At 37.3% G+C, this 20,640-nt stretch overlaps 1 protein-coding gene across 7 annotated transcripts in view; it reads left to right on the top strand.

Annotated features, from left to right (window-relative positions):
* Positions 1 to 20,640, top strand: part of LOC106061695 (uncharacterized) — a 305,818-nt gene that overhangs the window by 278,550 nt on the left and 6,628 nt on the right. For all 7 annotated transcript variants that reach the window (XM_056043798.1, XM_056043799.1, XM_056043797.1 and 4 more), the window contains 3 exons: positions 16,196 to 16,293; positions 16,924 to 17,050; positions 19,878 to 20,051. In XM_056043798.1, coding sequence (XP_055899773.1) covers positions 16,196 to 16,293; positions 16,924 to 17,050; positions 19,878 to 20,051 — 399 coding nt within the window. The remainder of the gene's footprint in view (positions 1 to 16,195; positions 16,294 to 16,923; positions 17,051 to 19,877; positions 20,052 to 20,640) is intronic.

The following is a 20,640-nucleotide window of genomic DNA, read 5'->3' as shown; positions in this document are numbered from 1 at the left end:
AAGTACTTACGATGTTGTGAAACTCTGAGGGACTATTAAAACTCTTGACTAGTCAGCGCTGCTTTTTAATTCATATTGACGCCACCGTCTTGACTCTGAGTGACGCTGCGTGAGCTCTTAGCCTATTCTTATAGTTTAGTTTTTCTGGGTAAATTATCGCTTGATTGTCTGTGATTAGATGTTACTTAAGTCATTCTAGAAGCTCTATATTTCCATTCTCTATATCTCCATTCTCTATATCTCCATTCTCTATATTTCCATTCTCTATATCTCCATTCTTTATATCTCCATTCTCTATATCTCCATTCTCTATATCTCCATATCTCCATTCTCTATATCTCTATTCTTTATATCTCCATTCTCTATCGCTCTCCATTCTCTATATTTCCATTCTCTATATTTCCATTCTCTATATCTCCATTCTCTATATCTCCATATCTCCATTCTCTATATCTCCATTCTCTATATCTCCATTCTTTATATCTCCATTCTCTATATCTCCATTCTCTATATCTCCATTCTTTATATCTCCATTCTCTATATCTCCATTCTCTATATCTCCATTCTCTATATCTCCATTCTTTATATCTCCATTCTCTATATCTCCATATCTCCATTCTCTATATCTCCATTCTCTATATCTCCATTCTTTATATCTCCATTTTCTATATCTCCATTCTCTATATCTCCATTCTTTATATCTCCATTCTCTATATCTCCATTCTCTATATCTCCATATCTCCATTCTCTATATCTCCATTCTCTATATCTCCATTCTCTATATCTCCATTCTCTATATCTCCATTCTCTATATCTCCATTCTTTATATCTCCATTCTCTATATCTCCATATCTCCATTCTCTATATCTCCATTCTCTATATCTCCATTCTTTATATCTCCATTTTCTATATCTCCATTCTCTATATCTCCATTCTTTATATCTCCATTCTCTATATCTCCATTCTCTATATCTCCATTCTCTATATCTCCATTCTTTATATCTCCATTCTCTATATCTCCATTCTCTATATCTCCATTCTCTATATCTCCATTCTCTATATCTCCATTCTCTATATCTCCATTCTCTATATCTCCATATCTCCATTCTCTATATCTCCATATCTCCATTCTCTATATCTCCATTCTCTATATCTCCATTCTCTATATCTCCATATCTCCATTCTCTATATCTCCATATCTCCATTCTCTATATCTCCATTCTCTATATCTCCATTCTCTATATCTCCATTCTCTATATCTCCATATCTCCATTCTCTATATCTCCATTCTCTATATCTCCATATCTCCATTCTCTATATCTCCATTCTCTATATCTACATTCTTTATATCTCCATTCTCTATATCTCCATTCTCTATATCTCCATTCTCTATATCTCCATTCTTTATATCTCCATTCTCTATATCTCCATATCTCCATTCTCTATATCTCCATTCTCTATATCTCCATTCTTTATATCTCCATTTTCTATATCTCCATTCTCTATATCTCCATTCTTTATATCTCCATTCTCTATATCTCCATTCTCTATATCTCCATATCTCCATTCTCTATATCTCCATTCTCTATATCTCCATTCTCTATATCTCCATTCTCTATATCTCCATTCTCTATATCTCCATTCTTTATATCTCCATTCTCTATATCTCCATATCTCCATTCTCTATATCTCCATTCTTTATATCTCCATTCTCTATATCTCCATTCTTTATATCTCCATTCTCTATATCTCCATTCTCTATATCTCCATTCTCTATATCTCCATTCTCTATATCTCCATTCTTTATATCTCCATTCTCTATATCTCCATTCTCTATATCTCCATTCTTTATATCTCCATTCTCTATATCTCCATTCTCTATATCTCCATTCTCTATATCTCCATTCTCTATATCTCCATTCTCTATATCTCCATTCTCTATATCTCCATTCTCTATATCTCCATATCTCCATTCTCTATATCTCCATTCTCTATATCTCCATTCTCTATATCTCCATTCTCTATATCTCCATTCTCTATATCTCCATATCTCCATTCTCTATATCTCCATTCTCTATATCTCCATATCTCCATTCTCTATATCTCCATTCTCTATATCTACATTCTTTATATCTCCATTCTCTATATCTCCATTCTCTATATCTCCATTCTCTATATCTCCATTCTTTATATCTCCATTCTCTATATCTCCATTCTCTATATTTCCATTCTCTATATCCCTCTCTCCCCGTTCTCTCTTTTCTCTCACTCTCTCTATCGCTCTCTCTTTCTCTCTGCTATTTTATGTTTTATATCAACTCACTTTGTCTGTCTGTCTGTCTGTCTGTATATCTAACTGTCTGTCTGTCTATTAAACGTTATTTCTTCTACACCCAATCTCGGATCAAGTTGAAACTTTTGTATTTTATAAGATAAGATAAGATATGGCTCAATATTTAGGGTTTGTTTCCTTAGATAATTGTGCACACTATTTCTCCCACACCTATGGTACCTAACAAAACTTGAATCAATAAAAAAATGTAACCAATCAGTCCTTTAATTAACTATGTTTAATATTGAATAAGGAAAGTAGCCTCTACATCAATGATTCCCAAAGTGGTCTATATAGACCCCCAGGGATCTACAAAGACTTCCAAGGGGTCTACGAAAATGGACAAATAAAATGGGGGTCTATGAGATGTCAGTGGGGTCTACGATCATGGACAGTGATGTTTAACAAAAAGAAATGTAGATTGTGCAGAGTTAAGTTTTTAAATTTAGGATTCATTCCTTCCTTGTCAAACAAGCGGTTGCCTAAGTGACTTTTTATGTCGATGTGAAACTAATTACACTGGAGGATCATATGAGACGATGCGACCTTGATAAAAGGATGAAGGTTTGAGAATCTTTCGAACTCTCAAAGATAAAGTTCAGAATAGACCCACTGTTCATACTTCGACTCACTGCAGTCAGAGATGAGGTTTAAAAAATCTAGTTGGTGAATTTGCAAAAAATGCAATATAAGTTAAGCAAGGGGTCTACCGTAAACCAGAAAAACAAAATGGCAAGGGGACTACGAGACAAAACAGTTTGGGAACCACTGTTCTACATTATTGTGAGATATAGTTCTAAGTGTGGAGTTCTTCCCTTAGATAAGCTTTGTTTTCTGGATTTTTTTTTTATAGTTTACTTGCTGACATTTCTATTTCTTCCTCCTTCTCCTCTGCATCCCTCTTTCATTTTCTCTCCCTCTCCCTCTTACTCTTTATCTCTTTTTTTTTCTCGTCGTCTTTCTTTCTTCACGTGCTAACCTCCTCCTCCCTTATTCTCTAGTACTCATTTCTTGGCATCCATTTTCATCTATACCGCCTCTCCTCCTCCCCCCCCCCTCATTCTATTTCTGTCTATCTCTCTGTCCTTCACTCACTCTATTCGTCTCTGCCTGCCTCTTACTCCACTCTCTTTCTTCCATTCCAAGTCTCGTCTACTATCGTTCCACTGAACGAGATTGTGAACCACCTCGTAGACTGGTGTCTTACTCAACACTGCACTATTAAAGTAATTATGTTGGTAGTTGTATGACTTTACAAGTGCTTGACTAGAAAGACGTCCTGACACCATGCTCCACGATGGCTCCTCATCGATTTGAAAACAACAACAACAACATTACGTTTTCTAGAGCGCCTAGTTAATACCTCAAGTGTTTGCCACTAATGCGCTTCCATGAAAGCACGCTCGAGGCCGCCATGTTTGCGACTACTCTCGATATAAAAACGTGATAAATTATAATGTATACGAATTATCTCCCTTTGAAACTTTTTCCATTTCTTTACTCTTTTCATCCCCCACCTCTCCCTTTTTTTTTCGTTATAATTTTTTATCTCCCTTTTTCGTCCAAATTCCAACCGTTTGAAGCCGACCAATCGCGTTGCGTCACGTCGTTTTTTTTTCAAGAGAGAAACTCACGCATTCCTGAGCTACGATGTTACTACTCTGTTAAACACCACAAAAGGCCCTGCCCATGATTTCCCGGAACTAACCAGCTCATGATTTTACATAGCCCGGAACGTGGATAAATTCCGATGATGAATAATTGAGCGCCAAAATAGATTTATCAAACTTCCCCCCTTCTCCTCGCGAGAGAGCGAAAAATTCTTCCCTCTAGTTTAATGCTCCATCAAAATGTCAAGATTCAAATCTTTTGGAAGAAAGGTTTTTCCCCCCGGAAAATTGTTGCCATTTTTTAAAACTACTTCTTTTTGAGTAGTCTGTCTGAAAAAAAATTCTGGCCAGTCAGTCATGGCTGCCGTAATGCATTGTCACAAATTCTAAGGACCAACTGGCAACGTAACCACAGTGAGCAGACGACTGCCGGAAAACAAATGACCAGGAGAGAGGATTAGGAAATGATGCATCGCCCTTTAATGGCGGCTCGCTAGTCATATTTTTCTTTCTTTTTTTTTTAAAACCCCTCTTCTTGAGAATGTCTCATAACAAAACTTAGCAGCCGATATGACCCTGGCTTTACGTTTGACCTGTATGATACATTGAAAACTTTCTTTTAGTATCCGCCAATGAAACATTGCTTTTTAATGTACTTTTAAAAGTTAATGTCCGAAAGTTTGACCCCCCATCATAGATCCTACATCGGCTGTATCTAATAAACATTCATCATTGAGATCGAGTCTTTTTTACTTGACCTGACATCCTAGTGCACGTTGGAGCCGTGCCGGATTTAAGTAAGTGGAGACCCTTTGCCCTTTTTTGAAGTCTTTTAGTGACGATGATCTATATCAATACTAGAGAAATGGCATTTTAGATCACTTTCCATTCCTACTATTGGCTCACACATTCGTCATAGTAAAATTAAAAAAAAAATAATAATTTGACAACATTTCATTCTCCCATGGAGATGAAATATCGAAAAAAAAAAACTCCTGCTACATGACCACATAGTTTATGAAAATTTAGTGCATTATTTAGTGAATTAATTAAAAATGTGTATTTAATGTTCCAGCCCAGTGTTCCGTGCATGGGACTCAGGGGAACTAACAATTATTTTATATTGTATTTTTCTTATTACTGAGTATCATTAATATCCCTTTTGAATATGGCCGCCCCCCATGCAAAATTTAGACGCAATTCTTCTTTCAGTGACTTTATTTGATCACAAAGTAGGAATAATTTCTTTAAAATCTATTTTTATAAACATCTTTCCATTTTTCTTATGCATATTTTAAAAAAATGCATATTTTTTTTAGGTTTGTAGGCGAGGTCCTGTATCACGACGCCGTCAATACGAGCCAGAAACGGTCATGGTGTAAGCGTTTGCTTTAACTCTTTCTTTCCGTAATTATTTACCACATTCTGATGGAATCAACGTTTGTATCGTCGGTTAGGAGAGAAAGAGTTAATTTTGTCTTCCTATGAACGCTGATTATTCTCCTTTTTTTAAAAAAAGAATATATCTTTCTATTGACTGTCACAAACTAGAAACTAGTGTTTTTCTGTAGTTTTAAGCAAAATGTATTCAGTTTAGAAATGTCTCAATAACCTCAATTTCTACACCCACCAGCGAATGTGTTGTTTTGAAGTCTACTCAAGAGGGGGATTTTCTTTGATTCTCAAAATACATGTGCCGCGGTCTCTTCAAGTGTTCTCCACAGGTCAGCTTTTAAAAAAAAAAGTTAGTGCCCAATTTAGTCTATGCCAGTAAGGGTACGCTGACTACATCACAGCCTAGAAACATTTGATAAAACGTATCAACCCCTTCCGCCAATGGGGTAGTTCTGGATCTACTCTCAGTCACGTGGGTGTGTTGTTTACATTAATGACCTCATTGATTTCATTGTAATTTAAACATGAAAATAGTCTAGATCTAGACATCTTTAAGGAATAAATAGTATGTTACAATGATTCAATAATTTTTATGATTATTTAGTAGGTTTACTAGATCTAGGCTAGCACTAAATCTAGATCTACATCTTATCATAAGAAGATATTGCCATTATTGTCATGTATAAGACCACAGTCACGTGACTTTTTATAAAAATAGGTCAGAGATTCGGAACTACCTCATTCTTTGCGTTACGTACCTTTTAATATTACCACACAAACACACACACACACAGGTCGGAAACTTTTTTTTTTTTTTGGTAATGGCAATTTGGGCTAGTTCTCGCTTCAGACATTTCCAATAGCACCACAGAGATCTTGTTTGCACCAACAGATCAATGGGAACGTGACAAGAAGCCCATCCTTTCCAACCCCAACCACCACGGGTAATAATGATGTATCTCGTTAATAACAAGGCCCTGTATAAACGGCTGTTTAGTAGGCGCCACCACAACGCCAAGCACTGTACCTAACAACCACACCCCAAACGACCCTTACTCGCCCAAACTTCCAAATAGTCACTTCCCCTAGCAACCTTCAGCAACCATCGCCGACCAAAATTTATTCCATTCAAGAGAATATAATTATTTCCTTGTAATTTACAAGCCGAGTCTCAAATTGGATTCCTATTCCCCCCTTCCTCCCCGCCCCCCCCCCCCTCCTTTTTCTCGCTTAGCGCAATAGAAATGAAAGTCGCCCGGATGACACCGAAAAAAAAAAAGTTAACCCACAAGCCTCAGATTATTGAAGTTGCGGTCCCGTTGATTACACGCAAAAATAATAAAATGCTGCTGCTAGTTTGATTCTTGGACCTTAAAAAAAAAAAGAAAGAAAGACATTGGCATCACAATATGGAAATGTCTAAAAGAACAGGAAAGAAGCAATTAATTCGACTGGGGGCCAAGAAGAGGGAGAAGTTTAGTAAACATCACAGCAAGTGGCCAGGATAAGAGAGTTAGTTATTTACAAAGTATCTAAATTATAAGAAGCTGTGACTACTTTGTAGCAGAAGTTTAGTTATAAAAAAGACATGAAGGTGTTTTTTTGACCACCCCTTCCCATCATGCTTGAGTCGGGAAGCTATCTACTATATAGGCAAATAGAAGGTTCCTTTAATTTACCAAGTTCGTTTTCAGAGTTAGAGGGAAACTGGTTTGTGCAAGAGTGTAGAAGGGAATTTTTGTTTCGTTTCATTGAAGAATAAAATAGATGTTTTTAGAAAGGTCTTGACAATTGGATCTTTGATGTTTTGATTCGTTTCTTTGAAGCTTAGTTTATTTTTTTTTAATGTGGTTTTGTGTGTGTGTGAGTGTGTGTGTGTGTGTGTGCGAGCGTGAATAATTGTTTTGTTGTCAGAGAAATAATCTACAAGTAATCACTGTCTTTGTCGATAGGACTTACAGTTATCAGCTATCAATGTCTCTCTTGCACGCACACTTCTACGCTCTGTCCTCACACATACTCACACTTAACCTCACACACAGATGCAATGTCTTTCACACACTTTCAAACTCTTTTCTCACGCGCCAAAATCTTCACACATGTAACATCATGGGGGATTTTAATATGTTCCACGGCCAACAGAATAGTCAATATTCTCTACAAGGTTTGTCAAATGATGGTGATTTTCATGTATTAAAAAAACAGACACAATTTTACGATACGGTGTATATATTTCTACACCCACCGGCAAATGTGTTGTTTTGATGTCTACTCAAGAGGGGGATTTTCTTTGATTCTCAAAATATATGTGCCGCGGTCTCTTCAAGTGTTTTCCACAGGTCAGCTTTAAAAATAAAAAGTTAGTGCCCAACTTAGTCTATGCCAATAAGGGTCCATATTGTTTTTGTAAAATAGTTACGCTGAGGTTGTCAATTGTAGCCAAACTGAATTTCCATTTGATTGGATCAATACAATTATCTTATCTTATCTATATATGTTTTTTATAAAAATTTTATTGTCAGGTTTTCGATTTCTGTACTACTTCGAGAATGAAGTTGTCACGTGGGTTGACTGATGAACTCTAAAACCGACTTTTATATTTTCGTGCTATATAGTTCTTATACATTTGTAAACGCTTTGAATCAATGCATCACAGCGCCCTCAGCTTACATTATGTTTGTGTACAGCGCTCTATACATTAAGTTTTTACCTTTACCTATCCATTAGTCTGTTGGACCGTTGGGGCACCATGGAAGATTTGTCGACCGTCTTTCTCCATTCCACTCTGTCTTTTGCCTTAGAATCTCTTTCAATGGCCGGCCCGTCCATTCTTTTATGTTGTCCTCACATCGCTATCTCTGCCTTGATTCTTCTTCTTTTTCCTGGTACTGTTCCCTGAAGGAAAGTCTTTGCGAGCCCCGAAGACCTTGTTACAAGGCCATACATTTTGAGCTTGCGTTTTTTAACGATAGTTAGCAGGTCATCATGGGGTCCAATCGCTGCAGTAACCCTGATGTGACAGACATTCACTTTTTAATGCTCACATTCTATTTTTATTGAGTGGTTTTATATTTTGTTGTAACTGAAATGGTAACAGGATTGGTGTACATTTTTTTGTTTAGTAACAATCTGATGGTAAATGAAAATTAAAGGGGGATTTTAAATGGTCAAGTTAGGAAGCAATAACGAAGCTGGCGTTGATGACATGGTCAAGTCAACAGAGTCATTTACTAAAGCGTACCACTGTCATTGTCACTAAAGAAAGGAACCCCCGACAGAGTTACGATCATGTGACGCAATATCAGGACTATTTGTTAATTGACTTTTTTTATTTGTTCAGAGAGAGGGAGGAGAGAGAGAGAGGGGGGGGGGGTTAAGAGTGGGAGAGGAGAGAGAGAGAGAGAGAGAGAGAGAGAGAGAAAAGAGGAGAGCCACTGTTTGTAGTTGTAAGACGTAGAGAGAATGTAGGGGCGGGGAGAAAAAGAATAAATAAATTGAATGTTTTTATTGGATTGTCTTTCCTTGGAAACTGGCTATCTTAGAGCTGCCAACTCTGTCGGGGTAACGAAATACAAACTGTTGCTTGACAATAACGAAAACGGAAAAAGGGAACAAAACAGCCTATCGTAAAAGTGTAATTAAAACTGAAACGATAATAGAAACGAAAAATTGTATGAAAACATATAGTTTATCCAAAGAACGAAATCGAAACTAAATCTCGTTATTTTTTTTCCCTCTATTTTCTTTTTAACAAAGCTTCTATCAACTCACTTTGTCTGTCCGTCTGTCTGTCTGTCTGGTACAAATTTTGTACGCGCTTTTCTCCCACTTCCCATTCTCCGATCAAGTTGAAATTTGGCAAAATTATTCATAGTCGGTGACAATACATGAATCTATCAAAAAGTTTACCAGTTAGTTTACCACTCAGTGGTAATTAATTAATTTTGTTTTGAATAGAAAAAAAAGAGTGAACCCTTGCAGTATTAAGAGATAGTGCTGTGCTTTTGCGGTTATTCCCATTAGATAAGCTTTGTGTTTTAAATGGTATTTTTTGTGTGTGTATTTTGCTTCTTTAAATATTGTAATAACTTAAGGGAGGCAACTCAACGAGATATAAAAGTTTCTTCGCAGGAAATCCCAGTTACACAAAACATCTTCTCTTAGCACAATCTCTCCATATTGGCTCTCTAGACTTGGGCGGAAATCGCTCTCCTCTCTTCCTAATGTTGACATCCTTCTCAGTCTAGTTTATCACAGTGCGCACCTTCTAGCTTAGATGGCGGTGCACATGGCAGAGTTTTAACACTATTGTTCTCATGATTGTCGACTAAATGGCAAATTCTTTTAACGTCTTTTTCGTTTTCAGTTCTTTGTAAAACTGCTCTAGATAAAGATTTCATTTTCACTAAGCTAAACCAGAGACAGCAGTGCTTTGGAAGACATAATCTAGCCAGGTTGTTGTTCTTTCTCCTGGTCTGTAGCTGCTTTAGCAGTCCGCATCATAGATTTCCAGCGTTCTGTTCTTCTCGGCTGGTACTAGATCCCACAAAGATCAAACATTTATTTCACATATATACTTTATTTTTGAAGGGGATTTCCCCTCGTTCACACCCCACCCCCTTCTTTTTACAACCAAAAAAAAAAAAGATCGATCATATTTGAGAATATTTTTCGCTAGATTATTTTTAGCTTCAATTAGTTGAAGCCACGATCGATTCTATCAATACGCGACTGTTTTTTCAAATTCCTGTCTGATATTTCGGCTTATTGCAAAGTTTCTCTGGCGTTTAATCTTCCAGTTTTTTTTTTCATTTCAGTTGGCTGAACAAACGCTAAGTAACTTAGACTTTCCTTATTTAGATTTAATACATCTGTTAATCGAAGCTTTTCCATCTGGATAACCTTTGTGGCATTTGAGCCATTTAAAGCGGTCCCGCTATCAAAAGGGGAAGAGAGGAAAGGGAGAGTGAGGATCTGGCCGCTTTGAACATCCTCGAATGTTTTCTCTGGCGAGTTCAATACGCCGGCTAATATATTCTGGCGCGCGATCATCGCAATTTTTTTTTGGGGGTGGGGGGTGGGGGAAGGGAGGACCAGAGAGCAGACCGGAAGTGTCCCATAACAAACCCATCTGATCAGACCCGCGCTTCGTGGTGAGTACCTAGTTCACGTGTCCGGTCACTTTCAATCGGTCCGTCCATTGATTACTTTCGCGGCCGTGACACCAGCGCTAAACAAACACCCCCCGATCCCAGCGCTGTCTCTCTTCGACCAAGTGGATTTAGCCACACATAAATAGACCCTTCTGATGCCATACTCCAGTGGATCACTTCTGACACCAAAAATATATTTAAAAAAAAAAAAGGGCTTTTCATCTAGTCCTATCCTCCTGGTACTTTTCACGCTCTCAGACAAAACATCCACAAATTGAACCGAGAGCTAATAGTAGTTCTACTTTTTATATCTTCTTGGCTCATCTTCAGTTCTCTTTCACTCGATCCACTTTTCTCTCTTTTTTGCGCTCTGCTACAAAGTATTTATAAGCAGTGAGTAGAGTCTTCCATTTCGTTCGTCCTTGCCCTTTGAGTCGTTTGTTTTTGTTCCGTCTCGCGTTTAGATAAAAATAAATCTAATATAAACAATTCGCTCAGATTTTCGCCTTTCGTGAGGGAGGAAAAACTTTTTACTTCTGTGATCTATCCATTCCCATCTTCTTTCGTTTCATTTCTTCTTTCCTGGTTACTAAATTTGTATTTTTCCTACTTCCCATATACCTGATCTACTTCTGATCAAAGTCTTGTATATTTTTATTGCTTGCCAAAAAGACATTTTAGAAACGATTAAATGGCTTCGACTTTGTTTCCTGCTGGTATTGTCCCCCTGCGCTGCGTCAATAAAAACAATACACTACCACTGTGGAAAGGCTGTAACTAATTCAAGCTTTGACAATAAGGATTGTTGTCCCAATATGGAATCTAGAAACAATAATGCTTATAAAATACACTACCACTGTGGAAAGGCTGTAACTAATTCAAGCTTTGACAATAAGGATTGTTGTCCCAATAGGAAATCCTGAAACAATAATGCTTATAAATAAAGATATACTTACATACGGACAATAAAGATTATTATTATTATTATTATTATTATTATTATTATTATTATTATTACTACAACGTTGGGTCACTGTATGCCAAATGAAGAATTACCGCTTAAATAGCATCGCCAACAAGGGACATAATTTCACTACATTGTATAGCAGTTTGATTGAAGGGAGATTATTGCACGGCTAATTCTATATCGGTGTAACTTTGTGGGACTGCACCTTCCAGCAGGATTTCACTCGACCTGAGTGGAAGTCGCGGCTCATTGCTAAAGATTTGAAGATTGTTATTAAAGATTGAATTATCTTCTACATTGTATTTTCTAACACTTAATACACATTTGTTAATAAATTATTATCTCATTTTACTAGCGTGTATGTTTCTGTGTTTTCTATGGGTTTTTTTTAACAGTCCCCGAAAAGGGAAAAGTCTTTATTATTTTTGTGTGGTCTGTGTCACGTCTGTTATGCGAGTTTGGATTGCGGTTGATAGTATAACTAAACGTATCTTGATATTACTTGAGTTCTTGTACCACTTTTTATCTCGTAAGTTATCTATTAAAAGCACAGCACAACAGATATTTAAATTATGCACAAAGTCTCTGAGTAGCAGACGTTTCTTTTATTATCCATAAGACTGGCAAATCCCGCCATGAAGAGATACATTTCAATAAGTGGCGTCTCCTTTACAGACAGACAAAATTTTATAGTTTAAGGCTTTTTTGTTTGTTCTAACTCTTTCCCCTCCCTCACATCTCTCCTTCACATTTCTCCCTCACCTTTCTCCCTCACATCTCGCCCTCACATCTCTCCCTCACCTTTCTCCCTCACATCTCGCCCTCACATCTCTCCCTCACATTTCTCCTTCAAATTTCTCCTTCACATCTCGCCCTCACATCTCTCCCTCACCTTTCTCCTTCACATTTATCCTTCACATCTCGCCCTCACATCTCTCCCTCACATTTCTCCCTCACCTTTCTCCCTCACATCTCTCCCTCACCTTTCTCCCTAACCTTTCTCCCTCACATCTCGCCCTCACATTTCTCCCTCACATCTCTCCCTCATATCTCTCCCTCACATTTCTCCCTCACATCTCTCCCTCACCTTTCTCCCTCACATCTCGCCCTCACATCTCTCCTTCACATTTCTCCTTCACATCTCGCCCTCACATCTCTCCCTCATATTTCACCCTCACCTTTCTCCCTCACATTTCTCATTCACATTTCTCCTTTACATCTCGCCCTCACATCTCTCCCTCACATTTCTCCTTTACATCTCGCCCTCACATCTCTCCCTCACATTTCTCCTTCACATCTCTCCCTCACTTTTCTCCCTCACATCTCGCCCTCACATCTCTCCCTCACCTTTCTCCCTCACATCTCGCCCTCACATCTCACCCTCACATTTCTCCCTCTTTCACCACGCCTCTGAGGAGAGAAAAAACTTTCTATCAGCTCAATGACTTTGTCAATGTTTCTCTTCTCTCTGACGGCCTACTCGCTAACAACAACTAATGTACAAGTCATATCAATCAATGTGTGAGACGCTTTGAAGTACTTTAAAATTGGACAATTAGAACTGTTCAGCGGAGTACATTGTTACGCTTTCAACAGGCAGAACTAGAGAAAGTCCAGACCCAAATATTGGGATTTCCACATAAACGTATGGGATCTGGAGAACTGACAATTTCGTAGAATAAAAAAAATGTGCGCATTTTAAGTTTATCTAGAAAGTTCATCCACTTAGATAAAAAGGGAAAAAAAAAAAAACACAAGACATGGGGAACGACTCTGATAACCAACTGAGGGGTTCTGTTGAATGTCATGCCATATGTCACGATGTGCTTTTTAGAAAGTCAGTTCTTTTCTACAGTGCCAAAAGATGACGTCACTGAGTGCCGTAAAGTTTGAGCTCTGGTTGAATGATTCAGTAGGTTGTAAGTTTTACAAACAGACCGCAATGGCGAATAGGTGTGCGAAACGTTTTTAACTCTTTTTCTCCTAACTGACGATACCAACGTTGATTTCACTAGAATGTGGTAAATAATTACGGAGATAAAGAGTTAAGGGATTGATTGACTGATTGATTTGATAGATTAATTGAATAATTGATGGAATGATTTGATCAATTGATAGGTAGAAAGAGAAAGAAAGAAAGAAAGAAATAGAAAGAGAGGTTAGAAAAACAGAGAGAGAGAGAGAGAGAAGAAGGGTAAAGCTTTAATACGCCTACAGCTGATCAGTTGTCTACCAGCAGTTTGGTGCTACAAGTCAACGGCCGTCAATAACACCCCCCCCCTGACCACATAACCTCCCCCCTTTCTAACATACAGTTCCCCTGCTTAACTTAGGCCCCCCATGCTCACATAAGCCCCCCACCCCCCTTGCTGTTATGCAGTGCCCCTGCTCACGTACAGACTAAAACACTTAAACACAAATTTCACACACACACACACACACACAACTGTCCTACGTCCGCCTGCCAGGGCGAGTGACGCTCATTGACAAATCTATTTTGGAAAGCGCTCACATTTTGCCCCGCGCGTGTGTTTTGGACAATTTGGGACGGACACAGATGAGCCACTGAGGGTGGACACGTGTCCGAGTACTCTGGACAATCAAAACACTTATTTCTTTGATAGCCTTGTCTTGTTGTCTCCGGGTTTTTTGTTTTTTTTTTCATCCGCGGTCGATCTCAACTCTTCATTGGATCAATTCAATGTATGTCCAGGGCCGGTTTTACCCGTCAAGATTGTCAAGGGCTGGAAACAAACGTGTGACTTCGTTTCATTTTACTGGGCCTGTTTTGTTTTTTAATACAAAGCTTATATCAGGTCACTCTGTCTGGTACAAATCTTGTGCACGCTATTTCTCCCACTTCCCATTTTCGAATCAAGATGAAACTTTGCAATATTATTCACTGTCAACCACAAAACATGAATCAATTTAAAAAACATAAACAAATATGTTAAATAATTAGTGGCAATTAATTAATTATTTTTTAATATAAAAGGGAGATACATTTTACAGTATTGATATATATATATATATATATATATTTATAATTTTTTGGTATGGTAGTTGATACTATAATGTCGTGGTAATTCTGTAAGGATTTGAAGCTGCACAAAGATCGTAAACTTGTACAATGGAAGAAAGGAAACAAAAAAGTATCTGAGTAAAAAAAGAAATTAGTTTCATTGAAAACATTTTGAACTAATTCTTTCTTTATTCTTATAACACGCATTGGTCTCTAATAGTCGTGTTCGTGGTCGCCGCCAGCTTGTCGATGTGCATTCTTAAAGGTGAACTAACATTGGAACTATTGTGGCTTTTGTCTAAAGGCATCACTTGAAATCGTCACTTGGGCAATCTATATAAACAAAAATAAATCATTAATGAACCTCATTCACCAATCGTAAATAAACACATGTAGCCACGTCATAATATTGATAAAACAATGAAAAATACATATCACGTGACATCCAGTGTGTATTACGTAATTTGTATAGAAGATATATAGAATCACGTGGCTAAATGTTGTCTGTTTAAGATTGGTGAATGAGGTCCATTAGGATGTCTATTAAGTTATTTTGGTTTCAAGTTTAACTATATAAAAATTCAATAAACCAAAATCTCTATAATGGATGACATAGATGTTTACTGTGACTTCCTAATCACACTGTCTAAACTAAACTAGACTAAACTAGACTAAACAAGACTAGACTAGACTAAACTAGACTAAACTAGACTAGACTAGTGTGAACAGACACTCGTGAAGTACCTATCTTTTAGTTTGTTAATTAAACCGTTGGGGCAACTCTCCCGATCTGATGACCGTCTTTCTCCATTCTCCTCTATCATTTGCCTGTATTGTATAAGAGAAGAGAAGAGAAAAGGATCTTATTGAATGACAGGCCCGTCCATTCTTTAATTTGTCTTACCTAACCCTGACACTAACCATCGTTTTCTCTGCCTGACTCTTCTTTCCTGGCACTGTTCCCTGAAGGAAGGTCTTTGCAAGCCCCGAGGACCCTGTGATATGGCCTTAAAGATTAAGTTGGAGTTTTTTAGAGTTATAAGTTGTAAGTAGTCATGCGGACCAATTGTGATCCTGTTCCTAATGTCCTCGTTGGTGATGCGGTATTTATATTTATGCTGCCTATAGATAATTCCAACACTGCTTGATTAAAAAACAAATGTTTTCTCTTGGCCATGTATCTATCCATTTAAGCTACTTATACAAATCTTGTCCAGAGATCTTCTTATCTTATACATTGCAGACGTTACTTAAAAAAGAAGATAAGTACGTCCTAAGCATTTCATGTGACAATCTAGTCATGCATGTAAATCAATGACCTAAACTCTGCTAAGTCATTGGTTTTCCTGGCTGACTCAGGCAACCCATTCCATTCTCTAATGTCACTAGGGCAGAAAGAGCACTTGTACGAATATTTTCTATCTTATGGAATAAGAAATGTGCCTCTGTATTTCTGAGTACTTTATTATGTTTGTTTTTTTCTATTTGTAAATTATGGTTTAGTGTTGTATGTATTAATGCTACTTTACTTTTTATTCTTCTGTCCTGAAGTGTCTCTAAGTTTAGTGATTTTACTAATGGTGTTACTCTAATAAAATTTGAATATTCGTTTGTTATGTAATTATTATGCTTAGAAAGATGTTTGTTTATTGAATGTGTGACATTGGATATGCTGTATATAGAAAGATCTTAACCAAGTTTTTGTGTTTGTTTCAGTGAACAATTACCACGGCTTCCTGTATGTCCACCCACACGATGACAAATTCAGAGTCATCTTTGATTACAACTACAAGTTGAGTGGGATACAGACTATGGTAAGTTTGTGCGTGCTGGTGTTGGCAGTGCAGGAGTATCTAGGTCTGGCCTTAAATTAAATAGTAATTCAAACTGCATTGTCTCAAGAAGACGTTGATACTAGCATCAAGAGTCCCACTGTTTCTTAAGTTTTTTTTCAGCTGAAAAGAGGAAAATGTATAGAAATGAAAAAAAAATCTATAGAAATTAGAGTGAAAGGAGACGTGTTGGCTGAACGGGGTCCCGGGCTCGAATCCTGGTGAAGACTGGGATTTCTCATTACGGGATCTTTGGGTGCCTCTGAGTCCATCCAGCTCTAATGGGTATCTGGCATTAGTTTGGGGAAAAGTGAAGGCGGTTGGTTGTTGTGCTGGCCACATGACACCCAAGTTTACTGTAGGCCACAGAAACTGATGACCTTTACATCAACTGCCCTATAGACCACAAGATCTGAAAGGGGAACTTTACTATACATTTAATGACAGGACAATCTATGGCATTTGTCTGACCTATATAGTTGCCATGACAACATGAATACATTCAAGTGCTATGTGTACATTTGATTTGAAAATCGCACCCAGATTGTTTAATCCTTGCAAACGTTGCTCTGATAAATGAGAATAACCGAACACTTTTGTTGCGCATTACAGATTCCTGGAAATCTTCATGGACACGACACCAAGAATGACACTGTCAGATATCCCACAAAGGAAGTAGTGCCCCCAATCCTGCTCTTCCAAGATGATGGATTTGGGCCTCAAAAGTTTATCGTAACAGGTAAGTAGCGCTTCTGTTGTCAAGTAGCCTCTTTCTTTGCAACTGGTCTCTTATCTTTATAACTAGTGTCTGTCTTGACTTTACACTTGTTATGTTGCGGGCTGTCAATTTAGTGCTAGATCAAGCACTTGGGATTTTAGAATAAACTCGCTGACGATGTAACATGCCAGAACAAACAGAAGTGAAACTGACCTTAAGTTAAAAATACGAACTATGTATTACAAAAAGAAGAGCGCAGTCCAGTGTCGCTAGAACTAAAAACGCGTCCTGTCCTGGTACGATGCTGAAGTGCTATATTGTCTCTAAGCTATTTCCATTTTAAAGGGAAACTCCGATGGTTTTGACAATTTTCAATATAATATGTGTTTTGATTTACAGATAATGAATATATTTTTTATTTATTTATTTATTTAAATTTGCAATAATAATTTAGTAATTGATGTTTTTCCGACGTAATTTTCCTGCGCATCCAAAACAGACTTTCACCGGGTTTCTATGTGACGTCACAAATGTGTTTTAATCTATTGACTTACTGTATAACAGGAGACCATACAGCAAAGTTTACATTCTCGTAAAAGAAATGTATCTTTGTCTATGCAGATAGATCTAGGATCTTGTAAGCAAAGAAAAAAAATGCGTATTAAAAGTAGATTTACATGCTTGACTAACCACGGCAGTCTGTATTTTCTCGCCAGATCACTCAACACACAACAAACACTATCGCTTGGTTATCTTGTCATGACCGACTACACGTAGTCTCGACTAGCCTTACACTGACCAGTTTGTTCGAATCAGTCAGACACACGATCTATTTACTTCTTTTTTTTTTTTTAGTGTACCGTCACGTCACTAAAGGAAATCTCCGATTAGTTCCAACTTCTACGCGTCCAGCTATAGAGTCATAACCCACGTAGTTTCTGTCATTACAACTCGTTTCTGTTCTGTTTGACTCTCTTTCTCTTCTTCCTATTATTAGTAGTATGTTCAAAACGAACTGATATTCATTCTCTGGCGCTGCCAGGGTCGAGCTTCGTTAGAGAGAAACAATATTCATTGTAGTCTCCCTTTAACAGTCAACTGAGGAGTTTTCTGGTGATGTGGCTGTTCTGCTGCAGTACCGCCCTTTGACAGGCAACGAGAATCTTCTTAGAAATGTTATGGGCCTAGAAGGTATCTGTGAGGTCAGTAGTTATTATGCCCTCGGTTATCTTATAAAATACAGACGTTACTTCAAAAAAGAAGATGATTGTGTCCCTAGGTCAATCTAGTCATGCATGCTAACCAATGACTTCATTTCTGCCAAAATCGTTGGTTTTCCTGGCTGACTCAAGCAGCTCATTCCATGCTCTAAAGGCCATAGGAAAAGTTGATATAAGAACAGGGTAGGCTATATTGCAATTTTAGACAACTTCCATAGCCGCTTCATCTCCAATTCTAGGTCTCCATATTTTCTTTGTTTTTCCATTTCGGTTTTCCTTAAGTCATGGAATAGTGGTACGGTGATGTCAATGATGATAGCGCTTTTTTTTTTACTTTTTTAAACAGATTAGGGCGATTAAAATTCTCCGTTTTGTCAGTTAAAATTATTATTATTACTGAAATGTTCCTGTTAGTTATATATTGTTATAACCCTAGTGGCGGACTGAAAGGGTTAATGTGTGTGCGGCCTATTGACACACATGATTCAGGCCAATCACACAGGTCAAGGGCTGTTGAACAAGGGACATTACTACTAATGCACGCAATATGACCAATGTTATGGTCATGTGACCAAAAAGCCTTTACAGACGAGAGACAGTGTGTTAGAAAGGACAGTAGAGTCCAGGACAGCAAGCAGTAAGGACTGTGTGATACGAAGTGAGTCCTCGAAAATGTAGCTGTACGAGCTAGAGAGACTTGTAGTGATTAGTTAGGCAGTTCTGTAGTGTAGCAAAGCATTTGAAGTTACTGTAGCCAATTGTGTTTATTGGCTGTTGTTGATGTAATTGTAAATAAACCGCCGCCTTGTTTGTTGAAGCTCTTGTTGTCAAGTTGATGTTTTAGATGTGTTGTTGTGTTGTTGGGCAGTGTTTGCAGAAGGCCTGATAGAGAAGATCGTAACAATATGCATATATCTTCACTGTTTGCTGAATAGCTCATAGTTGTCTGCTTGTGGGCCATAGCTTTGAGTTCTTCTGAGGAGAAGAAGCAGGAAGATACCAGAGATGAAACCAATGACTAAAAAAAAACCTCAACAGATTATTCAACTTGGCACAAAACTGTAGGAAGTAGATTCACAGAATATCAGAGTTTAGCTATAAGTCTATAAACTGAAAACTAGATGTGAGAATGAAAAAAAAAATCTAAATAAACCCCAGGCTTTAATATACAATTTCGACAAATGGCAATAAAAAAATTGTCACTTTATACTTGGAATGTTCATCTACTTTTTGAGATGCACTTTGAAAAAAAATGTTTTTGGTCAAAATAGTAATCTGTTAACAGAGATTAAATAACAGTAAAAAAAAAAAATTAATTTTGTGTCCCATTAATAAATGTTCTTCCTATAACAAAGCTTATAGATCTATCAACTCTCATTATTTGTTTGTCTAGTAAAAAGTTTGTACACGTTATTTCACCCACACCCATTCTCGTATCAAGCTTTGAATCTTTGCATAAATATTCATTGACACAGATAATACACGAATCAATAAAAAAAATAACTAATTAGTCGATTAGTTATTTGAAAGTAATTATTTATTAAGTGTGGATCTCTTCCCCTTAGATAAGCTTTGTTGTTGTTTTTTTAAGTATTTTTAAAAAATGTATTTTCCTTGTTTCATTTCAGCCTACTTCAAGCACCCGAGTCTCATATGTGGTCCCGCCACCACTCATGTCCACACAGGCCGTGGCCTGTACATCCAGACTGGCTATCGGGTTGAGAAACAGTACGAGAGGATACCGTTGGAGGCCCGGCACCTCTCTGATGACTGGAAAACGGGCACTTGTTTGCCCAGCATGGGTAAGCTCCCTTTCAATAATGTTATCTCCCCCTATATCCTCATGTCTTGGGATGTTGGCTAATGTTTAACACTTCATTACAAAAATATCCTTGACCTTTTATGAAACATACGTTGACTCGGCCTTGACATTTAATTAGTTCAAAGCCATTATATATAATTTCTAAACACATGAACTTCTTAGATATTATATGAAACTTACGTCTCGGCCATGAGTACTCAATTAATAATGGCTATAATGTGACAATTTTCACTTATTTCACCAGACCTTAAAGTTTCTGCCATTTCATCCTACTTAATTAAAATTGGTTTAATGTTGTTGTTGTTGTTTTAAATTACAGTGTGTTACGTACAAAACAAAATTTGTCATATTTCATGGAGAAAAAAATGGACAAGAAATTTTATTCCCTGCCAAGAACATTATCATTTTATTGTTGAAGAGTTGATGGTGATTTTAATTATAGTTTCTGCCCAAACTCATTATCATCATATTAAATTTCCAAGGATATGTTAGCAATAAAGTTAACATAATCCAACATTTAAAATTTCCAGCAGGTCTGCAGCATATTTAATTGTATTTTATGTCCTGGT

Source organism: Biomphalaria glabrata, chromosome 10 (genome assembly GCF_947242115.1).
Source record: "Biomphalaria glabrata chromosome 10, xgBioGlab47.1, whole genome shotgun sequence".
NCBI lineage: Eukaryota > Metazoa > Mollusca > Gastropoda > Planorbidae > Biomphalaria > Biomphalaria glabrata.
Note: the sequence above shows the minus strand (reverse complement) of the source record. Positions and strands in the feature narration are given on the sequence as shown.